We start from the raw sequence: 25,274 nt of genomic DNA on the forward strand, positions 1-25,274 counted from the left end.
AGATGGGAAGATAATATTAAAATGGATTTGAGGGAGGTGGGATATGATGATAGAGAATGGATTAATCTTGCTCAGGATAGGGATCAATGGCGGGCTTATGTGAGGGCGGCAATGAACCTCCGGGTTCCTTAAAAGCCAGTAATTAAGTATTATTGCTATATTATTATTATTATTATTATTATTATTATTACTATTTAATATTATTATTATTATTATTATTATTATTATTATTATTATTATTATTATATTTGTAGAGGTGATCTGTATTTTGCGTGATAGTGACCAGGCGCGGCACTGTCCAATTACACTCCAGAGCCATGCCGTGCCGTGCCGTGCCGTGCCGTGCCGTGCCGTGCCGTGCCGTGTTGCAACGCCGAAATTAAAATTGATGGGCTACAATTTCTTCAGAGAGAGAGGAACCAGTTGATATTTTTATGTAACTGTTTTCCGTGGGAAAGTCTGTCGTCGTCGCCGTCATCATCATCATCATCATCCAAACAAGTATAAGGCCCTAGGCCCGTTACGGTCTCAGTGAGTCATTCTTGGTTCACATTTATTTTTTGGACATCCCAAAGATCTCTTCCCCTGGGGACGGTATTGAAGCATGGCTATTCCGATTCATTCGTTGGATATGGTTTTCCATTGCAGCTGCTACTTGTTTATAAACTGTGAGTCTGGTTGTAATTGAAGTTCTTGTATGACATAATTTTCGCAGATGTAGCTCATTAAGTAAGAAAAATGGCGACTCTGTATTGTAGGTTTATATTTTTAAGTATACTTTCGAATGCTGATGGGGATTGTGAATGACGCGGTCAGGACACAAGGTGAGGTGAACAATTCTTCTTCTTAAAAACGGGGAATATTTCCGCAGTTCGTATTGATCAGATCCTCACAGAGTAAGGAAAAGGAGCATAAAGGGAGGCGGAAGGCTCAAAACTTGATCAGAAGAGATTTTGGAAGCTTCAATTCAAGACTCGCTCTCTCCTCCTTCGGCAGTGTCCACCCGTCTCTCCTCTTATGTTTGCTCCCTGCTGGGTTTGCTGTAAGGAACAATGTTTACCCAAGAGCCGGCCAGACCATGCGGCTTACAGACTGATAGAGCTCCGGGGAGATCTAGAGTGTTTGCACAAGGTTCCAATATCGCACGGAACACAGAGGGCGCGCACAGGATGAACAAAAAGCTGCGGAAAACAGCGTGGCTACCGAATTTCACCTACGTGGCCACTTGTACGGACGACTGGCTTATTGATGGAATCAAATGTAGGGTATGCATAATCGACTAGATGTTTTCAGTCTCTAGAAAATTATATATCATCGTTTCGCAGCATTTCTGTAGCGCACAGCAAGGACTTCCTGTCCGACCAACCAATCCGGCTGGAAATTAAAGTACAGAAATCCTTTATAGAGCCAACAGCCTGAGAATCTCGAATATTGATTAATAAAAAGTTTTCAGTTTTTTTTCAATTTCATTTAAATAGCTATTGGCATTAAGAGAGTAAGAATACATCAAAGCTGAATGTATCGATTTTAACGAACTTTCCTCCATGCTAACCGGTAACATCTCGGTTCGAATACAAACTATGAGCAGAAAGCAAAGCAAGCAGTAACGAAGAAAACACAAAATGTAGTCTACTAGGTGTCTCAGTTCTGACGTCAGAATTTTAAATCGGCTATTGAGGAAACAAAGTATATAGACAAAATTCTAAACTTAAATGTTTCTGAGGAGAAACCAAATTAAGGAAATAAGAAAAATCACAAAATGAGGATGAGTGGACAATTTTATTAGAACGAACAAAGAATGAACGGTTTGTCGATACAGCTCAGACAATGTAGGATGTAATTCACTCATGGCCCAGATTATGATTTTAGTACAACACTGATCAAATGGAATGGGCAACCTACTCTTATTGCAATAGCATGTCCATTTCCATTTGTTTTTATACTTTAAGAGGTTATGGTCACCGCGGCATTTCTGTTTAAACAGACAATTCCAACAATAGCGATGTCTTATCAATCTATACTAGTAATAATTGGTGTAAACATGTATAATTAATCGTCCCGAAACCAAAAATCGCTTTTTTGAAATTTTTGTTTGTATGTCTGTCTGTCTGGATGTATGTTTGTTACCTTTTCACGCGATAATGGCTGAACCGATTTATATGAAAATTGGAATATAAATTAAGTTCGTTGTAACTTAGATTACAGGCTACATGACATTCAAAATACTTTATTTAAAAGGGGGTTATAAGGGGGCCTTAAGTAAATAAATCGAAATATCTCCCTTATTATTGATTTATATGAAAAATATTACATAACAAAAGTTTCTTTAAAAACGATTTCCGATAATTTTTATTCTATTAAAAATTTTGATAGGACTGATATTACTATGATGTACCGAAGTTCATAAATTTCCGTTCAAGAATTCTGCATTACCATATCATGGCGAGATAATTCCCATTTTAAAATAACAATGCTTTTTATATCACGGCCAGGCAGATTAAAATATGAGTAATAAAGATAAAATAAATGACTATGCATTTATTTAAGGCGGCCTTGGAGTCCTTGGACAACAATCGGATTAATTTACGGATGATGGAATATCTGTTTATAATATACTAAATATTATCTATACTAATAATAAATCTGTAACCAAAATTTTTCTGGTAATTTTCGATTTTCCAAAAATAATTGGTCCTAACATATACAATTAACCACTCTGAAACCGAAAATCGCTTTTTTGAAATTTTTGTTTGTATGTCTGTCTGTCTGTCTGTCTGTCTGTCTGTATGTTTGTTACCTTTTCACGCGATAATGGCTGAACGGATTTCGATGAAAATTGGAATATAAATTAAGTTCGTTGTAACTTAGATTTTAGGCTATATGGCATTGAAAATACATTATTTAAAAGGGGGGTTATAAGGGGGCCTGATTTAAATAAATCGAAATATCTCGCTCATTATTGATTTTTGTGAAAAATGTTACATAACAAAAGTTTCTTTAACAATAATTTCAGATACGTTTTATTCCCTGAAAAATTTTGATAGGACTGATATTTAATGAGATAAATGAGTTTTAAAATTAAAATAACTGCCATCTAAGGCGGTGTATTGAAATAAAAAACAAATGACTTCGTCTATAAGGGGCCTTGGAAGCAACAATCGAAAGCTATGAAAGATAGCCTACAGATAATGTTTCTGTGTTTGTATGAAGTAATATCAGAAGCTAAATTAACCGATTTGTATAATTAATTATTATTTCACCATTGGAAAGTGTAGTTTCTCTAGATGGACATAATGCTATAATGTTATTACAGTAACTTCTGAGTGAATCGAGGACAGGTAAGATTAAAATAGCTTCTCATGCACAGAAAACTTGATAGGCTATTCTTGTACATTCGTTTCCTGTATTTCCTAAAATAATTTTTATGACCAAATGAGTGGTCTCTGGATCAAAATGATCGCATTTTAATTATGCAAATACAATTTAAATTAAGTAACATAATAAACGATTTATCCTTATATCAAACACGAATGTTCCCTGGATCAAATGTCCTATTTTAATTATGTAATTACTTTATATTTATTTCTAACGGGTGCAGCGGAGCGCACGGGTACGGCTAGTTATATTATAAAGAGAGAGAATTTATATGTTTGTATGAGGCAATCTCAGGAAACTATTTAATATATTTAAATAATTCTTTCATCATTGGAAATTGCAGTTCCTTTTGATGGACGTAGGCTTTATGTCATTACAGAAGCTCATGAGTGAATCGAGGACTGGGCACAAATGCATATAAGGTAGGACTAAACAGAACTTTACGCATAGAAAACTTTATATATTGTCGAAACTGATAATTAGCTATATGTACTGCAGTTAAATTTAATGCTATTTGGAGGTGCCGTACTGAAATTTGATGTCTGATTTGCGTTGCGTTTTTTTATGAAAGAATGAAAGTCAGAGATGGAATAATTTTACAAATGTACACGCGGCACATATTCAGTATTAATTATTCGGTAACATAACAGTGCATATTGCTTATTGCTTAATTGCGTATTTGGGTGAGCTAGAGTAATGTATAGGAGGTAACAGTTCTAAATAGTGCGCAATACTCCATATTGAATAATTAACAAACCAACATCTTTAGCACGACTTGTGGTTTGTAGGCCATCTCAAACCCCAAACTCCACCCCTCTGAGCGCGAGATCTTATATATTCGGCCAGTTATTGCCGAATGTTACAATAAAAACAATTAACATAGGTATTTCAGTCATAACGTCATACAATAACAGATGAAATTATGAAGTAATTACACAATTGAAATATTTATTTATAACAAGTGCAGCGAAGCGCGCGGGTACGGCTAGTTAATTAATAATGTATTTTGACGCTAATTTTTTTCAATATCTTTATACAAGGGCGCCGCGTTAAAGCAGCTGCTATAGATCTTTGGAAAATTCATGTGAAATTTTAACGAAATATTAAACTTAATTTTGATTCAATCAAAAAGTATTTGTACAATTAATTAATTAATTATTGGGTTATTTTACGACGCTGTATCAACATCTAGGTTATTTAGCGTCTGAATGATATGAAGGTGATAATGTCGGTGAAATGAGTCCGGGGTCCAGCACCGAAAGTTACCCAGCATTTGGTCGTATTGGGTTGAGGGAAAACCCCGGAAAAAACCTCAACCAAGTAACTTTCCTCGACCGGGATTCGAACCCGGGCCACCTGGTTTCTCAGCCAGACGCGCTGACCGTTTCTCCACACGTGTGGACAGTATTTGTACAAAATTGAAGGGAATTCACTGATGTGCGAATCGTTTCGATTTCAATTGCATTGTTGTCTTTAAAGTAGGCCTCAAGGAATGAAGTAATTTACAAAATTAAATATTATTAACAAAAAGAGCCCGCCTTATTTATTGCGAGGAGTATGAAGACAGAAATGAAAAGAAATATTTTTTTCAAATCTCAAAAATCCTTACAATCCCAATCATGCTCACAATAACAATCACGAGAGATACGTGACAAACCAAAAGCATGTCTTTGAATGCCTGAGGCATTTAAGACTCTTATTCTTATGAAACCGTCACAAGATTTTTACTCCTTGGGACAGGCAGAGTTGAACGTTATTCCAACCAAATTAATACATTCCACGCGAAATATTTATTCAGTGGGGACTAATCCAGCCATCTGACCTTTTTAATTATTGTTTCTTGTATCTGTCTAGTGGTTGGTATACAGAAGTATTATCACGGTGACAATTCAATATCATTGGCAGGTTTATCAACAAATCTTGTGTAATAAAAACTTGTGCCTATATTTGTGGAGTCTGGGAAGCGGTGAGGTTAAACATTGAGAGCCCCGAGCGCACCGATAAGCAAAACCCGACTATCTATCAATTGATTGCGAGCGTGGGTTAAACCTGCGTCCAACCAGTCACTGGAAAGGCATTTCCCGCTATCGCAGATTATCCAGACGTTTGCATATTTCGATATAAATAGTACAAAGGAATAAAAGGTCTGTGCAACTTTCTCATGACAACTTTTAAACAGTTACTAAGAGGCAGCTAATTTACTTCAGCGAAAATGTTTAGCCTATATCTATTCGATCCTCTGAACGTGGGAATTATAATGACATAGAATGAAATGTGTCCGTCTGCCGAAGCGTGGTGCATGGATTTTCAAGTGCGAAACATGCTGTATCCAACAAGTAAATTAACCACGCCCACTATAGTTACGCAATTGCAGACGTTGGCAGCCAGATAGGGTCTCGCTTCTCCCTCATTATCAAATTACAGTGTTTTAAATATGATCTCTGTTTAAGAATGCACAGTTACATTGTGAATCACATAAAAAGTAAAAAATGTAAGTTTCCATTACGCAAGCGCCCTAGATAACAAACACATTAATATAAATTAGACAATAGATGCTCTGACCAAATTTAATTGTCACATTTTTCTGTATTCGTAAACAGATGACAGGATTTGTGTAATTTCTTTCGCTTTGTACTGAACAGACAATGTTGCGTTTTTAAAGTAAATTTTATGTAGGTCTTTATAGATCACAAAACACTTTTCAAGATTTTTTCAGTTAGGTTCATAGCTAATTCAGTAGATAAAAACATTTCGAAATGCAGCAAACACTATCTTGTTTGGGACTAGGACAAAAGTCGTTGCTATTTCTCAAAAAGCCAACGTATTCTTTTCGTAAAATTTATCACATTTCTAAGAAAATATCCTCTTCTTGGATAAATTTACTCCTATATTTAATAAGAACAAAATCTAGCCAGCTGTTTAGGAGGAAAGACTATAAACACGCGGACGAACGACACGTCTTGATCTTCTGAAAAGTTTACGCTAGAACGAAAAATATTTATAATACATAAATGAAAAGTGACTGTCTTTGACATGTTTAGAGAGAGATTCCATGTAAAAAAGTACTTAAAAAACTTGTTCTTACATTAAGGTAAATGGGTTGCTAAACGCTAGAATTCCTAAGCGAAAATGAACAAGAACTCGATCAAATCAGTGCATCGTTGGAACGTTCCCCAAATAAATCGCTAATGTCTTGTTCCACAGGAAATAGACGTTTGAAAAACCCTAACCCATACGGCTGCTACACTTTTAAGAGTGACCTTGCAGAGCAGTTAGAGTCGAAGAATAACGGCCGCATAAATGCTCTGTGCCGAGGCATGGTTTCACATCCACGTGGCCATATTGCTTCACAGAACAATACGTACGGAGTGGAGTGTATGATGTTTCGTTCCGTGGTGACAACATTACTGTATGGTGTGCCGTAACTACAAGAAGAATGGAACGGCCCAAATATTTTAAAGATACAGTAAATTCAGACAAAAAACTCGCGGCATTTTTCAGTTACAAAAAACAATGCCAGTTCTGGGAGTTTTATTTCCACCACTTCTTCATTATCGTAGAAAATACAAATCAGTAAACAGCAACGGTATTTCCCAAGAGGTCAACAAAATGTCGCATGGTAGAAGCATGGTACAAACCCCTAAAGCCAACGTCGACGTCTCCTATCAACTGTTCCGTACGAAACGGAGTTGTTCAGTCAGTTGGGTTACTTTGTTCATCGAATCGAATTCCTTGGAAGTAACTCCTCGACAGCGGGATAAACCGAATGCTGTTCCTGTCGATGTAGCGAACGGCTTCCTTTAAGAATGGGTAGCGAGCAATACATGAGAAAGACAATTTCACAAATCTGTTGAAGAATCACAGATCGTTACCAAAGTACATTTTTTCAGACCAGGGCACTTGGCGTTGCTTTATCAGGAAGACAAATGTGAATTATGGAGATACTGTAAGAGGGTGGTCGGAGAAACTAGACGAACTACAGAAAAATGAAATTCGAATTGTCGGGATGTGGACCAGACTTAGGGCGAGAAGAACCGAATGTCGCCTTTGAATATCTGTATTTGTACAAATGTTAAGAGCCAGGCAAGACACAGCCTGGAACTATTAAACATTAAGTATAGATTATACCAGGATGAAATACGAATGTAGGTCCTATACAAAGCGGAAGCTCGGTTCAGAATAGATTATGATGCTAATCATTTTCTTGTTCTTACTTTTCCGTCAAATCATGTTAATGTCTCACTAAACATATTCATCTAGATTAGAAAGTTTAAACATGTATTATTGTATGACTACTATCATCACGTCTGCGTATGCGTAGGCCTATATTATTTAGATATGCAGACTCCCAACTTTCGTTAACAAAACTGCGATTTATTTATAGTTCGTCAGAAGATTATATACGAGCCTTAGGCCAGTTACACACTTGAAGAGATTTCGCTAGTGGGAAATGTGTTGCGAGAAAATTCAAAGATTGATAACATGGATTCAAATGGACATCCACACACTGGAAGAGATTCTCGTTCGAGGCGAAAATCTCGAGCGAGTTTCTCGCTGAAATGGGTAGCTCAGCGAATTTTCTTGATATATTTAGCCTATCAAAGATGATTGACATTTATACTCTTGAATTGAATATAGAAAAAGATATCACAGGTGGCGATGAATTGTATTGTTTTATTGAAAATGAGGAAAGATGGCTGATAATTGCAGTCAGAAACTTATCGAACTTGTACGATGTCACCCGTAGGCCTATTTATATGATATACGGGATGAAAACTATAAAAACACGAAACTTAAAGAAGAAATCTGGAGACAACTATCAGATGACCTGAAAATAAATATTTTGATGAGATTTAATAGTATTAATTATAACATTTGAAATAATGTATCTATATGTCTTAACAGTTAACATAATTTTAATCAGAATATAGCAAAGAATCCTCTATCACACCATGAATGGCAAAAAACTTAGGTCTATTCAACCTGAAATAAAGCCTAAACGTGTCATCCAAATCCAAATCAGTGACGGAAACTCGCCCTTATCTTCGTGAGATAGAATGTGATTTCCAGATATTTCTGGCTTCAATTTTAGGCCTACTTTTTCTTTTTATTAACAAAATATGTTCTTATAACTCCATTTCCTCATCATCTAAAGATTCAGATTCAACATAGTAGCGTTCGTACATAATTTGTAAAGTACGACAATATACTTATAGGTTATACATTTAAGTACGACAATATACATAAATACATAAGCTGTAATATTTCTCCCAATGAGTGATTACTATAATCAGAAAAATTCTCTCTGCATGAAGGCAGTGCATAGATGATCATAGCGAGGTGTGATCTGTGATAGCGAGAACTCGCCAAGTGTGTGGAGGAAGGCTCTTCGCCTCTTCCTCGCAACACATTTCTCGCTAGCGAGATCTCTTCATGTGTGTAACGGGCCTTGACGACAGCTCCGCGCAAGAGGTCTGCATTCACAGTGGCAGCTGAACTCCGCATGTCCGTAATCAAACTGCATCTGGTGTAGGGAACGCAGGTAGCCAGTTGCAAGGAGTTGTACAGGCCTTCAGAAATCAGTAAGAAATAGCGTCAAGGCTACAGGAGACGAAGACTGTCTGGAGATTACAAGTATCACCATCAAAATCTTCATGCAAACTTTCCCAGAGATTGATCTTACTCTGGATATCGAAGAGCAGCCAAAGAATCGAAACTGCGTCATTACCATGTGGCATACGTTCAGAAATCGCTTCCGACAGACCATGAAGAGCGCGTGCGGTTTTCTTTATGGTTCCAAGTTAATTTTACTCAGAATCCTGGAATTGTGGGTGAAGCATAACTATATAGACCAGCACACAGACGTAAGAAAATCCCCTGCACTGTTGAACAGCCTTAGCATTCGGTAATGGGCGTCTGTTGTAGGCGAATTATCAGATATATTTCTTTTAATTAAGTTCACCTGGGTCTATTCACAGTTTGTACATCGATTAACAGATACTGGACTAATTGATGGTTATTTTTAACAAAATGATGCAATTTTTTTAAGTATGTCAGCATGAGATAAATTAAAAGTTTATTAGAGACCGAGTATTCTAAAAAAGTAATGGCCATCAAGGTCTCCGGATTTATCACCACCAGACATTTTTATGCTCAATGAAGAAAAGTGTACATAAACAAACCCGCACATTCAGAGACTTCAAAGTAGGTGTATAGCGAGAGATAGAAATATTATGGGAACACTTCAAGAAAAATATTCCGAAAATTGGAGAATGTATTATAAAAGTGTTTAGATACTGACAAGGGCCAATTCGAGTATCAGCTGCGTACAGGTCGAGTTTTATACAAAAGACAGTTTACGTGTACATGGATTTTCTTGACAAGCTATAAGTTAATAGCGATTTTATTAACAAAAGTTGGGATCTACCATGCATACTGCACAAGGGTATTGTATGTAGCCTATCTATGTGCTCTATGTAGTATATGTGTATATTTGTACATATCCAAAGATTTTTGGATGCATATGGGTTAGGATATATCAATAAGTAGTGGTGACATGTTGATAACACTGAGTGTAAACATGCAGGATCTGTAAAATATCGATACTAATAACCGATAGAAAAGTTGTGAAATTCGCTTTTCTTTTATAGCTATTGAATTAATCGATACATCGATTTAAAATGAATGCCTGGAAATTCCCCTAAATGCGTCGGGAATTCATGTCGATTAACATGACTAGGCCTGTATGTACTCTAAAGACTGGTCACTTTCCCGATAGGCTAAGAGGAACCTAACTAACACAGAACTGTTCCCGTGACTTCGCTGTCAGCGACGCAGAGCTGTAGATAACAATTATTGATTACGGCGATAAACTTTTATTTACAGGTACGATGTTTATCAGACGGATTAAATTGTCCAAGACAGAAATGATAAATCATGATGGAGCAGTAAGTGATGTGTTAAGATTGGACGCACTAGCCTGATTGCATGGTGTAAACATTCAGCAACTGGAAGTCATGTCGTGTGGTTTGTTTATAGCTTGCTTTAAGGCTACTTCAGAATTTCTGTTCTAGACGTACAGAGGCTTTCTCTTCGCTGCATATTATATCTTGCCACGTAAATCTAGATTACATGATAAGCAGGAAGTACAGATCTCACTGAAAATAAACGACCGTGAATATTAGAAACGACAGCAATATCCGATAAATTATAAATTCCACTTAAGCATAAATTCATTGTAATGCGTTCCATTTTTTTTAAAGGAAACACATTTCTATAATTGACAGAACTACATTTTGACAAAAGAAACCTTTTTCGAAGTCATAAATAATAAACGTATGCGTGGTATTTAAAATATATTTAATGGAGTGACATTACATTTCGATACAACAAGGCAATTTATAAGATCATTGCAAGTCACTTCAAATTTTAAAGTGTTATAAATGTTACAATATTTGAAGTAGAAAATAACAAAAACATCACTGTGTTGGGAAGCAATGGGTTTTTAATTTGTTACTTTTCATTGTTACCATTTTATTAATTGAAACATTAACGATTTTATTAGTATTGGTACAGGAATTTTGAAGTCCTAAGCTTGGTTTTGTGATTAAATGTTAGGATACAACAGGTGCAATGCAATAAGTCTTTCTCCAGATCTGAGAAAAAAATTTAACACAACAATTTAAGAAAAGGTTCATTTTCCATTGGGGTGCCTTTAGCGTCTCGGTTAAGACGTGTCGCTGCAAAGCCGGAAGGTCGCGAATTCGATTCCCGACAGGGTAATAGATTTAGCCACTGATCTAATCCTGCCGGCCGCACTACAGCTCTGATGTTTACTCAGTCTCTAACAGAAATGAGTTGCCTTGGGGGCGAAAGCGGCGGCACGAAGGACTGAAATCCATGCCGACTGCCTGTAAAGGTGGGGTCCAAACCTTCTGAGCCCATTGAGATTGGCTTACCATTTCCAGTGTTAGTCAGGTCCGTGGGCATCTTCAAATGAGTTGTATAGAGGATTCCACTTTAAGAAAATTGCATTAAACATATAGAGGCTGTTCCATGAACTATTTATAAATTTTTTCTTGAGAACTGGGAATTAATTAGTTTTATTTAATTCATAGAATATAATTTCATTGAAAACTAGATCGATTTCGTGTGATAAAATTGTGTTACACCTCTAAAATCACCATATATTCAATTTACGAATAACGGGGTAACAACTAAATTGATGGAATAGTCTTCTGCTGTCTTGCCGAATATCTCCGCTGAAAAACTTAAGACACAAGTAGAGGTGGTAACGTTAAGGCTAAGATTTTATATTGTTAAAACACATACCACAACACTGTCTGCAATAAATATAGCCTAATTTTCATTAAGAATATAAAATAAGTTTTTTGTTATAAAGAAAGATAATTTTCGTAAGCTTTGTAATAGTCTAATTTGTATAGTGAAAAATAAATAACTTGCATAAATGAACATATTTTCTTACCTCCTTTACAAAAGTATAAATTTAATGTGATAGAGGTCATGCAAAATGAATATTACATGAAAGGGGCGCTCTAGGTCGCGAAATGTTGTTAAATGAATTATTAGTTATCTTCAATACACCCAAAGAATACTAGGAAAATGTTTTTAATTGTTTGTGAAGTGTGTATTCTTTCTACATTGTTTCATCAGTATTAACATGCTTATTTCTGTTTGATTATGACAAGGAACATTTCCAATATAATTTCCTTCACACTGCTCACATTTCTCAGTTACAATATTCTCCATTTACATAAAAATTAAAATATAAAATTAAAAACTAAGACAGATATCCTAATTTACAATTTCTAATTTTCTTAATTATTTCATCATCGCCTTCACAGCTTATTCTTCAGGAATGTGTTATAAATGGGTGTTCTATGTCCATCTGGCGTAATTTGCGCTAAACAGACATCATGTCCCTACTTCCTCTTATTACTTGTCATCTTTCCCATATATATTTTTTTTAATCTTCCCTCCTCACCTCTTTCTTAGACTTCCTTTACTTTTAATTTTCTTCTGCACTTGTACTTTTTTTATCTCGGTCCTTTTCTTTTTCTTTCCCTTTACGTTCGTTCTAGCGTCTGCCATGCGGTCCGAACCCTGTAATTCTGAGCGTGCCTTCTCGTAGTTTACTGCGTAAAACAATATGATAACAGGATCTAGATACACATTGTCCACCATTCATCGCGCACGTTCAATAAACCCTGAATATGAAAGAATCGTTGAATAATACAATACTGGCTGCTGCTACTGCTGCTACCACTGCTGCTACTATTACTATTGTTACTGCTACTACTAGTGTTACTGCTATTACTATTACTACTAATACTGCTGCTGTTGCTACTACTACTACTATTACTATTGCTGCTGTTACTACTACTACTATTACTATTGCTGCTGTTACTACTACTACTACTACTACTATTGCTGCTGTTACTACTACTACTACTACTACTACTGCTGCTGTTACTACTACTACTACTATTATTACTATTGCTGCTGTTACTACTACTACTACTACTACTACTACTACTACTACTACTATTATTACTATTGCTGCTGTTACTACTACTACTACTACTACTACTACTACTACTACTATTACTATTGCTGCTGTTACTACTACTACTACTACTATTACTATTGCTGCTGTTACTACTACTACTACTATTATTACTATTGCTGCTGTTACTACTACTACTACTACTACTACTACTACTACTACTACTACTACTATTACTATTGCTGCTGTTACTACTACTACTACTATTATTACTATTGCTGCTGTTACTACTACTACTACTACTATTATTACTATTGCTGCTGTTACTACTACTACTACTACTACTACTACTACTACTACTATTACTATTGCTGCTGTTACTACTACTACTACTATTATTACTATTGCTGCTGTTACTACTACTACTACTACTATTATTACTATTGCTGCTGTTACTACTACTACTACTACCACTACTACTATTACTATTGCTGCTGTTACTACTACTACTACTACTACTATTACTATTGCTGCTGTTACTACTACTACTACTATTATTACTATTGCTGCTGTTACTACTACTACTACTACTACTACTACTACTACTACTACTACTATTACTATTGCTGCTGTTACTACTACTACTACTATTATTACTATTGCTGCTGTTACTACTACTACTACTACTACTACTACTATTACTATTGCTGCTGTTACTACTACTACTACTATTATTACTATTGCTGCTGTTACTACTACTACTACTACTACTACTACTATTACTATTGCTGCTGTTACTACTACTACTACTACTACTACTATTACTATTGCTGCTGTTACTACTACTACTACTATTATTACTATTGCTGCTGTTACTACTACTACTACTACTACTACTATTACTACTATTACTATTGCTGCTGTTACTACTACTACTATTAGTATTGCTGCTGTTACTACTACTACTACTACTACTATTACTATTGCTGCTGTTACTACTACTACTATTACTATTGCTGCTGTTACTACTACTACTATTACTATTGCTGCTGTTACTATTACTACTACTACTACTACTACTACTACTACTATTACTATTGCTGCTGTTACTACTACTACTATTAGTATTGCTGCTGTTACTACTACTACTACTACTACTACTACTACTACTACTACTACTACTACTACTACTATTACTATTGCTGCTGTTACTACTACTACTACTACTACTACTACTATTACTATTGCTGCTGTTACTACTACTACTACTACTACTACTACTACTACTATTACTATTGCTGCTGTTACTACTACTACTACTACTACTATTACTATTATTACTATTGCTGCTGTTACTACTACTACTACTACTACTACTACTATTATTATTACTATTGCTGCTGTTACTACTACTACTACTACTACTACTATTATTACTATTGCTGCTGTTACTACTACTACTATTAGTATTGCTGCTGTTACTACTACTACTACTACTACTACTATTACTATTGCTGCTGTTACTACTACTACTATTACTATTGCTGCTGTTACTACTACTACTATTACTATTGCTGCTGTTACTATTACTACTACTACTACTATTGCTGCTGTTACTATTACTACTACTACTACTACTACTACTATTACTATTGCTGCTGTTACTACTACTACTATTAGTATTGCTGCTGTTACTACTACTACTACTACTACTACTACTACTACTACTACTATTACTATTGCTGCTGTTACTACTACTACTACTACTACTACTACTACTACTACTACTACTACTACTACTATTACTATTGCTGCTGTTACTACTACTACTACTACTACTACTACTACTACTATTACTATTGCTGCTGTTACTACTACTACTACTACTATTACTATTGCTGCTGTTACTACTACTACTACTACTACTATTACTATTGCTGCTGTTACTACTACTACTATTACTATTGCTGCTGTTACTATTACTACTACTACTATTAGTATTGCTGCTGTTACTACTACTACTACTACTACTATTACTATTGCTGCTGTTACTACTACTACTACTACTACTACTACTACTACTATTGCTGCTGTTACTACTACTACTACTACTACTATTACTATTGCTGCTGTTACTACTACTACTACTACTACTACTATTACTATTGCTGCTGTTACTACTACTACTATTACTATTGCTGCTGTTACTATTACTACTACTACTATTAGTATTGCTGCTGTTACTACTACTACTACTACTACTACTACTATTACTATTGCTGCTGTTACTACTACTACTACTACTACTACTACTACTACTACTACTATTACTATTGCTGCTGTTACTACTACTACTACTACTACTATTACTATTGCTGCTGTTACTACTACTATTACTATTGCTGCTGTTACTACTACTACTACTACTACTGCTACTACTACTATTGCTGCTGTTACTACTACTACTACTAACTTACTATTACTACTACTACTACTACTACTACTACTACTACTACTACTACTACTACTAATACTAACTTACTACTACTACTACTGCTGCTGTTGCTGTGTCAGTGACGGAGTTTCTTCAATCTTTGCTAGCTGGCCTCTTCGTCGTGTTGCAGGCTGTACGTGAAGAAGTGCCTGGGGTGCTCGGAGCGCATCGGCCCCGAGGAGCTCGTGATGAGGGCGCTGGACAGCGTGTTCCATCTGCGGTGCTTCGTGTGCGTGGTGTGCGGGGTGCGGCTGCAGAAGGGGGACCAGTTCGTCATCAAGCAGGGGCAGCTGTTCTGTCGGCCGGACTACGAGAAGGAGGTGGAGATGCTGCAGGGGTACGCCCAAGGTAGCCACCTCGCATGCCAGTAGAGCCAAATGGGCACTTCCTCAGTTTTAGCTTGTAAGAAAGGAAATCATTTAAAATGCTTGCACCCGCGCACAGCACTAACATGCCCGTCAAGTTCTCTTTGTCGTTGTTAGATGCACCTTCTGTCTAACTGCCGCTTCTATTACATTTTATTCCTTCAGTAAGTATGCATCTTCCTCATCGTGTTGTTTCTCTAAACTTCTTTCTAGTCTTTTGTTTTTATTCTTCTATTAGCTACTTCTTCATCCACTTCACTTCTTATTCTCCTCCCACTTCATTGATCAGCGTTCCTTACCCAAACTCCTTTCTGCACTTACAATAATTATTCAAATAATTTTATTTTATTGTCACATATTACGTGCAAAATTCGCCGATCGAGAAAACACGTTCCGTCCTAGTAACAATGTGCAGACTCATCAAACATGGTAGTGGTACATGATGAGGATAATGATGATGATGACAATAATAATAATAATAATAATAATAATAATAATAATAATAATAATAATAATAATAATAATAATAATAATGGGCGAATCCAGAAACGCATATAGACTGTTAGTTGGGAGGTCGAGACGTAGATGGGAGGATAATATTAAAATTGATTTGAGGGAGGTGAGATATGATGGTAGGACTGGATTAATCTTGCTCAGGATAGGGACCGATGACAGGCTTATGTGAGGGCAGCAATGAACCTCAAGGTTCCTTAAAAGTGATAAGTAAGTAATAATATAGGCAGGGTGACAGATGTCACTGAGTAGTACTCTGTCGTCTTCAAAATAAGCTTTCAATAACATAAACGTAAACTGCAACCAATAAAGAAAGCTCAGTCTTTTTTACACAATGACAAAATTGAAGTAACTTATTGACATAATTATAAATAATGAACAGCTAGCCTAGTCCTCCGGTAGAAGTTCACAACATGGCTACTACACGGTTTAATAATTAAAATGAAGTTCAGAGATTCCAAATTATAGCACATATAAAATAATTCCGGGTAAACAATACTATCTTCATTAGATGGAAGCATCGCGGTGAACAACAACACATTCGAAATTTTAAAATGAAAAGGAATAAAAGAAACCAAGAAAACGGTGTAATTTGCATTCCCTCCTGAAGGTAATGGACCCGTTTCGTGGTCACCACATTCGCTAGATATGACACCACTGGATTTCTTTTCTGGAGGAGGCTCGTTAAAGACCGCATATGTGTGTCTCAATTGGCTGACTTTCGGACTTTAAACGCACGTTGTGTGATGTGCTGCTGAAAGAACATGGCAAGAAATTAATTTCGAATTGGATGTTATCAGTGCCACTAGTGGGTGACATGTAGACCTTTGTCTAGTAAACTTTAATTGAATGCTTTGAGCTGTCTTGAATTTCACGCACTTTTATTTCTTCAACTTTCCTCCTTTATGCTTTCGAATTAAATAAGACCCAATAAAAAATAAACTTTCGTTTGCTTCACTGAACACAAAAGATATGCTTTACTCCTATAGTTGTCCGAGTTCTGAGCTGCACGGTTTAAGAATGCAATTAATTTTGTGCACATTGTTATAAAATACTTTTTTTTTGTAATATTATGTGATATTATTTTCTATTTGGTCTACGGAAATCATTTTCTACAAATTTGATAAAAATGAAATACATCAATCACTTATATCACGATTCAAAGTACATTTTCTTACTGTCAAGTAACAGTCAGTATGCACTGAGAGGACGGTGATGTCTTCCGTGGTCGCTCACCGTAGCGTAATCAGAAAAACGTGGAACGCATGATAGACAATTCTTAAAAAAAAAAAAAAGCGACCACTGTGGTATCTACCACTGCTTGGTTTTCCATGGTAATTCTTCAATAAAATTAAAGTAGGAAATCATAACAAAGAGTCAAAATAATCAAGTGGATAATAATTAATTGAAGGAAGATATTAGCATTAATTAATTTTACAATTTTTTTGCATAATACAAAAGTTACGAATATAGTAGAGCGCTTTGATCTGGAGTAAACTCTCAGTGTGTACCAAAAAAAAGTTTCAATAATATTATGAGAAAAAGAAACCATGCATTTCATTGGATTCGATTCCGGTTAGAGTGAGTGTGAATAAAATCCGCCTGATACTTAGGAGAAATCAGATGCCTGTCATCGATATCAGGGATGACGAACGCGACAGTCTTAGTGTAGGTTTCTCGCCATCTCAAGGAAGGCTGATTCGCCTGAGCACTCTGCTTCCCGCGCCAATAGTGCAGCTTCCTCCCATGAAAGCGGCCGTAGTTCTATTCTTGATGTGAGCGGTGATGGACATGTTTCATTCCGCTATTATTACGTCATTATCTTGCCGTCGACACAGTCTGCATAGTGTGGGATGTAAGCAACGCCTTACTTGCTTTCGTGACGTGTTTTCAGTACTGCAAATGGAGAGATACAGAAACGAGTACTAAGGGTATTTTTAATTGGTTTATTTTACGGAGCTTTATCAACTGCGATGGTTATCTAGCGTCTGAGTGAAACGAAGGTGATAATGCCAGTGAAATGAGTTCAGAGTCCAGCGCCGAAAGTTACCCAGCATTTGTTCCAACCGGGATTTGAACCCGGGCCGGCTTCTTTCACGGTCAGACATGCTAATCGTTACTCTAGAGCGGTGCACACTAAAGGCATTCGCAGATATGGAAATTATTTGTTGCTTGACAGACGACGAGCACAGAAGGATATAATATCGTGAGTCTAGCGATGCAACTTATCATCAATTTCAAAGACCGATTAAAGATCTTACGTACAAAGTTTAATGAACTCATAGAAAACATTCCAAAAGAAAAGAGATCGCAAATCAGTCACTAAAGTAGAAATAAATAAATTTCATATTTAGAAATCCCATAACCATAAATCACCATTTCAGTTTTGAATCCGACCAAACAAAACTTTTGTAAGAAAATTATAATTATTAATTGAATAAAATGCGTAATTTTGTAAGGAGTGCATTTGAGAGTGAAACATTTCAGCCATATTGTTGCCAATGCTCCATAACTGAGCAAACTTCTCGCGTCCGCCGCTGCAAGGGTTGATGCCATTCATTGTTTCAGGCGAATATTCGTGTGACGACCTGGTGCCGGCCGCCAGAGCGCAGGACGGTCGGCGAGGCCCCAAGCGGCCACGAACCATCCTGACCACCCAGCAGCGGCGAGCCTTCAAGGCCTCCTTCGAAGTGAGCCCGAAGCCTTGCCGGAAAGTGAGGGAGGCCTTGGCCAAGGAGACAGGCCTGAGCGTGCGCATCGTCCAGGTAGTGCTCGTCAGTCTGAGGAGTGATGCAAGTTGAGACTGCACTGCATCAGGCAGTCAGAAACTGTAATATTATTGTGGTCTTTTGTGAACGAGTCGTGAGAAAAGTAGCATCTTTACTTGAATAATTCTGGAATGTGTGTTCCAAAGAAAAAAAAACGGAAGAATTTGGGTAGATGATCTTGAAACTTTTTGTGGGGCAAATACCGACAAATAGCCTATGTGTTTATTGATTTGTTGCATAACATTGACGGTCTGGTCGTAATGTTATTGAAAGTCAGTAATAAAGTGCGTGGCAACGGTACATTCAGTGACGACAGAAGCAGAAAGCAAGACTAAAGCAGGAAGGAAGAAGTGCACAGTCATCTATATCTCTCTTTGATGCCGAATCCTTCGTGCAATTACGAAAGATATGATTGCTATCGTGCGATTCAACCGCTATTGTTACGTCAACACGTGTTATAATCTGTTGCTTTCATTTGTATGAATATCTACAAAATTGTTCACAAACTACCACAATGATTTTACACTTGTATGTTATCTCCCGTAATTCATCTCTCAAAAGGATCCTATTTAGTCCCCTTGTACCTGGAATGTCAAAGTTTTTCACCAAATTACATCTTTTTGACATTTCTAATACCGTATCAGACAAGTTATGTTTTGCATGTAGTATTTCTGACGTAATTTATACCTGAAATAGTCACATAATTATATGAATTTCCACTCAAAATAAGTTTTCGTCTAAAATAGCAAAATCTGGAGCAAGGTGACTGATGAGGTCACTCATGCATCTCTTTTAGTCACTTAGTGGGAAGTGTGAGTCATCGAAGACAGATATTAACGGCGACTGAAGGAATGTAATATTGTCGTGATTTTCTCTTCAACATCAAGGCCAGATCTTGTACATCATCTACCGATCACCAGATACGACGAGAATGTGACAAGCGCTCGCGTATCTGTGTGTTCGTGAAGGATGTGGATAGTTGATGGTTGCTTTAGTTCGTAACGGTGGAGGGAACTCTTAGAAAACGTCAATTTATCAAGTCTGCAGAGTTCATGACTGCTTTCCAGAAGAATAGTGATAGACTGGGGCCAAAATATGAATCCTACAAAGTACTTGTGGTCTCGACAAAACGGTGGGAAGTAGTTCTGTAATGGAATTTTTCGCCCTCATCATTGACTTGTATAGACTACTGTATAGAGCCATACTAGGCATTGGTTTTCATTATTTATGTAAGACCTGTTATTTACTTGAATTCTTTCACAGGCTAATTATTACAGTGTTACACTTGATCAGTCCACCATTTTTATAATGCACGTGTAATGTCTGTGGCCAGAAAAGAGGATTTATAGCAGAGGTCTCCAAAAAGCGTATCGTCATTCGTGCTCTCGATGCTGCCCGCCGAACACAGTGTGCTGTAAGGCTAGAGCAGGGGAAGGGACTCATACCTCAACAGATGGGAGCGCTCAGTGGGGGATCGCGGCAACGGTCTGCTTATGTTTACAAATAATAACATCAAAAGAATAAGAAATATCATACGTTTGTATATTATTTTGACATACTATGAAGCTGGAGCCCCGTCTGTTGCTATTGACACAAGCCATTGCAAATCAACCTCTTCTGTTCTATGGTGCCTTTAGGTCTGGAAAAGATCTTCTCCAGTTGTATTTTATAATTACATCTAGAAGACATTCAGACACAGTAAAATGTTCATTAACTCCTCGGATGAAAATGGCTAGGTGAGCTTTGTCATTTCTATCTGTGCTTTGGTCCAATGCAAGTGAGTAAGCTACAGACTGGTTAATTGTGGTTTCGACTTCATATTCAATTACATTTGCAATCTTGAAATTCCTTCTCTGAACTGTAATTGGAAAGAATTTAATTTTCTTAAACTTTGACTTTGTTCTAGACACAGTATTTTAGTAACGTCCTGTATGCACGATTTTACAATTAATGCTTATGTAAAAGGCTTCATTGATTTTCCAATATTCCAAGCTAGAACATAGCTTTTTTGTTTAAGACTGAGGACACGTGTGTGATTTATGTTTGTATTTTCTTGTTTTATATTTATCAAAATATTTGTAGGCCCACGCATTTCACCTAAAATTAAACGAAAAACTATATGTTTATCATGCGGAACTGAATGTAAACGTATTGTAATATACTCATTATTATGTATAACCAACAGTTACATAGATAGCCCCAGAATAAATAAAATTATTTTCACATGTCCAACGTGCCTGTAATTGTATGATATTCTTTGTGAAGAGTCAAGTATTGTCGTCGCATGTTGAATTTTAACACACCCTTAAGAATGTTCGAACAAATTAAGCATTTTACATTCTCCCCACTAACACAAAAAAAGTTTCTCTTCCCATTCATTCTTGAATGTACTACGTTCATGATTAGAAGACATTGTGAAACGGTGGAACACTCCGACCAACACAATGATAATGGCAGTCCGCCACTGCTCTTCGTTTGCGCATAAACATTGAGTACAGTACAGATGGAGATGGGTGAGGCGGAGCGCGCTCATTACGTACTGGCTTCGGTTCCGTTCAGGGGCTTACTCGCGAGTACGCTTTTGGAGACGTCTGGTATATAGCATCCACGCCCATTGCATATTATTTGGGCGCGGGCACTACGACCTAACACGGGGAAGCGGAAGAACGAGTCCGACTGCGACTTCACACCTCACAACTGTCACTATGCGTGAGACCGGGCTTTTCGCGACATTGAGTATAATAAAGGCCGCAGTACGAAAAGATTATATTGTACGAAATGGAAATATAAAAATTGGAGATTTATCCTTCGAAGAGGTGGAAAAATTCAAATATCTTGGAGCAACAGTAACAAATATAAATGACACTCGGGAGGAAATTAAACGCAGAATAAATATGGGAAATGCGTGTTATTATTCGGCTGAGAAGCTCTTATCATCCAGTCTGCTGTCCAAAAATCTGAAAGTTAGAATTTATAAAACAGTTATATTACCGGTTGTTCTGTATGGTTGTGAAACTTGAACTCTCACTCTGAGAGAGGAACATAGGTTAAGGGTGTTTGAGAATAAGGTGCTTAGGAAAATATTTGGGACTAAGAGGGATGAAGTTACAGGAGAATGGAGAAAGTTACACAACACAGAACTGCACGCATTGTATTCTTCACCTGACATAATTAGGAACATAAAATCCAGACGTTTGAGATGGGCAGGGCATATAGCACGTATGGGCGAATCCAGAAATGCATACAGAGTGTTAGTCGGGAGACCGGAGGGAAAAAGACCTTTAGGGAGGCCGAGACGTAGATGGAAGGATAATATTAAAATGGATTTGAGGGAGGTGGGATATGATAATAGAGACTGGATTAATCTTGCACAGGATAGGGACCAATGGCGGGCTTATGTGAGGGCGGCAATGAACCTTCGGGTTCCTTAAAAGCCATTTGTAAGTAAGTAAGTAAGTACGGAAAGATTTGAGATGGGTTCTTCCGAGAGTTAAAGAAAGCATAGCGTGTTTGAGTAGTCGTGCTTCATCCAGCTTTCTCCACACTTGAGCTGCGTTGCAAGGGAAACTGCTATTGTAGACAGCGCTCATACGAGTTTCATCCAAGTGCCAAATGAGGACAAGCATGTTGAAAGCCGCACTTCCTTGTTCTCATCATCCAACTGCTGAAGATCTTAATGTGTGTATCCGCATCTGCTATTTAAGGATGTTGCGTGAACTGCCATTGAACTGACAACGAGAAGAGTCTGGGAGTTCGCCATAGGATTATATAATATTGGCCTTACAGTAGAGGAAAACTAAAAAAAACTAGGCAATGAGGCCAACCGAGATCCGAACCCACGTACTCCCCACCACACTGCCGACTTCTTTTATTATTACACAAATATATAATATGACGTTTTGCCGTCGTCACGGAAATCATGCGCCAATTTTAACGCATCATGCGTAATCAGATATTGGCACAAGCCGCCGATGTGTGCCAGTGGCCGGCGGTAAGAAGCCACAAAGCCGCATGGAACACACTGCTGTGGGTTCGAAACCCGAGTAGGCCTATAGCTCGTGCGTTTGTTTGTTTCCTGCATACAACTGTCTGGCATGACTCTTCCTGCGGACTTGCAGTATTGTTGCGTGTGACTAAATTCAGAATTTAAAGCGACGAATGAAAACACTATTACTGAGCTGACAGTGATTGGTGGTTTGCTACCAATATATTGTGATAGCGTAGGTATATCTGTTACTTATGAACCTGACACACTTACGGAGGAAAGCTGCATTTGGAAGTTCAAAAACAAGAATATGGAGAAGGAAACATAATTATGTATAATGCGATATTAAGAAAACGACTGACGAGAAAAGAAAAATACATTAGAACATTTTATCTCCGAATAAAGAAAAAAATAATAAGAAATATCACCGAAAACGAGCCACAGCTAAGAAAGAAGTCACCGGGCGACGTAGCCCATGCGTTCCGCATGGAATTTGCATTCAGGAGGTCCATGGTTCGATTCTCGGATCGACCAATCTGATTGTGGTTTTTCCACGGTTAGTTAGGCAGATACCGGGTTGGAATTTTCGTTGACACTGTTCATTTCACTTCCTCTCTCTTGTAAAAAAATAATTTAGATTCACACAGATGCGCTCTGCCGTGCCCTCCAGCGTATTCTCAACCCACACCTGTGGACTACACTAACTGAGGTTCGCTGAGTATCCAGATTTCGTACCCAGAATAACCCCCTCCGTGCGTAGCAGTCGATGATCAGCTGTGGAATCATTGTGGAATAGATTGCGGAATGACTTTAATGCCTGATGTGAGGAAACGGGAGAAACTCGAAAAAAAATCTCCAATTGCGACCTTCCCGTGTCTGACTGGGACTCCAACCCCGATAGCTTGAATGATAGGTCAAAGATATAGTCCACTCAGTCACCGAAATTATTACTGTATTTACATTTTTAACCTTAATTTTAAAATGCTTTCGCATAGCAGAATCTATCAACAGTGCCCACAGTTGGTACATATACGAAGGTTGCGAAGATAATACTGTTCTTATTTTTCTCCTCAGTCTTGTGCAATGAAACATGGTACCTACCTATCGACGTAAATGTGTTCCAGTTGTGATATATAGGAGAGATATAAATAATAATTTTGAGCACAAAAGTTATCAAGAGGGCCTTAAATGCGAATTAGCCCCTCAATATACGACAGTACACCACAACGTTTCAACACGCATCGACAAATGAATCGAACAAAGCAAATGAAGCCAGAGAGTGCGGGGGAGGGGATGGAAGAGAAGAGATTTGTTGAATTAGGGTAACATAAACTTTACATCCCTGTGGTGAATAAACTGAAGAGAGGAGTGGGGGTCTTCCTAATAAACACAACTACATGATGAGCCCGGGTCATCGGTGTGCTAAACCTATGCAAGAGTGCACTACAAAGCCGATCCAACATCATCATTACAATCATCATCATCGCCACAACCAATCCGGCCAATTCATCAGGTTTTAGTGAGATCTATTGGAGCGCGACGCTGCTGAATAGACCAAAACCGGCGGGAGGGGTTGAATCATGCTGGATGTTTACCTAATTTGATTGCGCACAGTTGGTGATTCAAACATGTTTTGCAGCTTGTATACACAGCATACATACAAACAAACACCCACATCCACATTGACTGTACATGGCTTGTTTTCCTGTGTATCGTTCAGAGCGGGGAGGGTTTCGTTTCCAAACGTCAAACATACGGCAGAGTGGAGAGTTACATATCCCGCGTCAACACTCGATAACAACCGACCAGCTCAAAGCCTCTGCTTGCAAGAAATCCGAGTGAAATAGCTCTTATTTGCCGTCAACTCATTGCAACCAATGCACACACGAGATTACTTTTTTACAATTACGATAGGCCTAAGTTAAAAATAAGTCGTCCAGTTTCAACTCTCAAGCTGCTTTTCAACTTAAAATAGTTTGGCACTATTGCGGTATATTGTAACTGATCTCACTAGGACTTCTTTCAAGTCACCAATTCTCTGTGACAATTTATACGATTTCTATGTGAAAGGGAATTTTATTATTTTTATAGACAGCATTAATGCATCCGTTTTCTGATAATAATCGTTAAGGACAAGGAAAGAGGCGTGCGCATAATTACATGGCATATCATAAATTACTAAATATCATACGATGACAACTTCACTTATCCCCATCATCACTTCCTGCCTTCAATTACTCTACTGACA

General features: G+C 37.4%; 1 protein-coding gene across 1 annotated transcript in view; it reads left to right on the plus strand.

Annotated features, from left to right (window-relative positions):
- Positions 1-25,274, plus strand: part of LOC138692615 (LIM homeobox transcription factor 1-beta) — a 151,967-nt gene that overhangs the window by 70,476 nt on the left and 56,217 nt on the right. Inside the window, exons 3-4 of the mRNA XM_069815638.1 lie at positions 15,526-15,743; positions 18,842-19,038. Coding sequence (XP_069671739.1) covers positions 15,526-15,743; positions 18,842-19,038 — 415 coding nt within the window. The remainder of the gene's footprint in view (positions 1-15,525; positions 15,744-18,841; positions 19,039-25,274) is intronic.

Source organism: Periplaneta americana, chromosome 17 (assembly GCF_040183065.1).
Source record: "Periplaneta americana isolate PAMFEO1 chromosome 17, P.americana_PAMFEO1_priV1, whole genome shotgun sequence".
NCBI lineage: Eukaryota > Metazoa > Arthropoda > Insecta > Blattodea > Blattidae > Periplaneta > Periplaneta americana.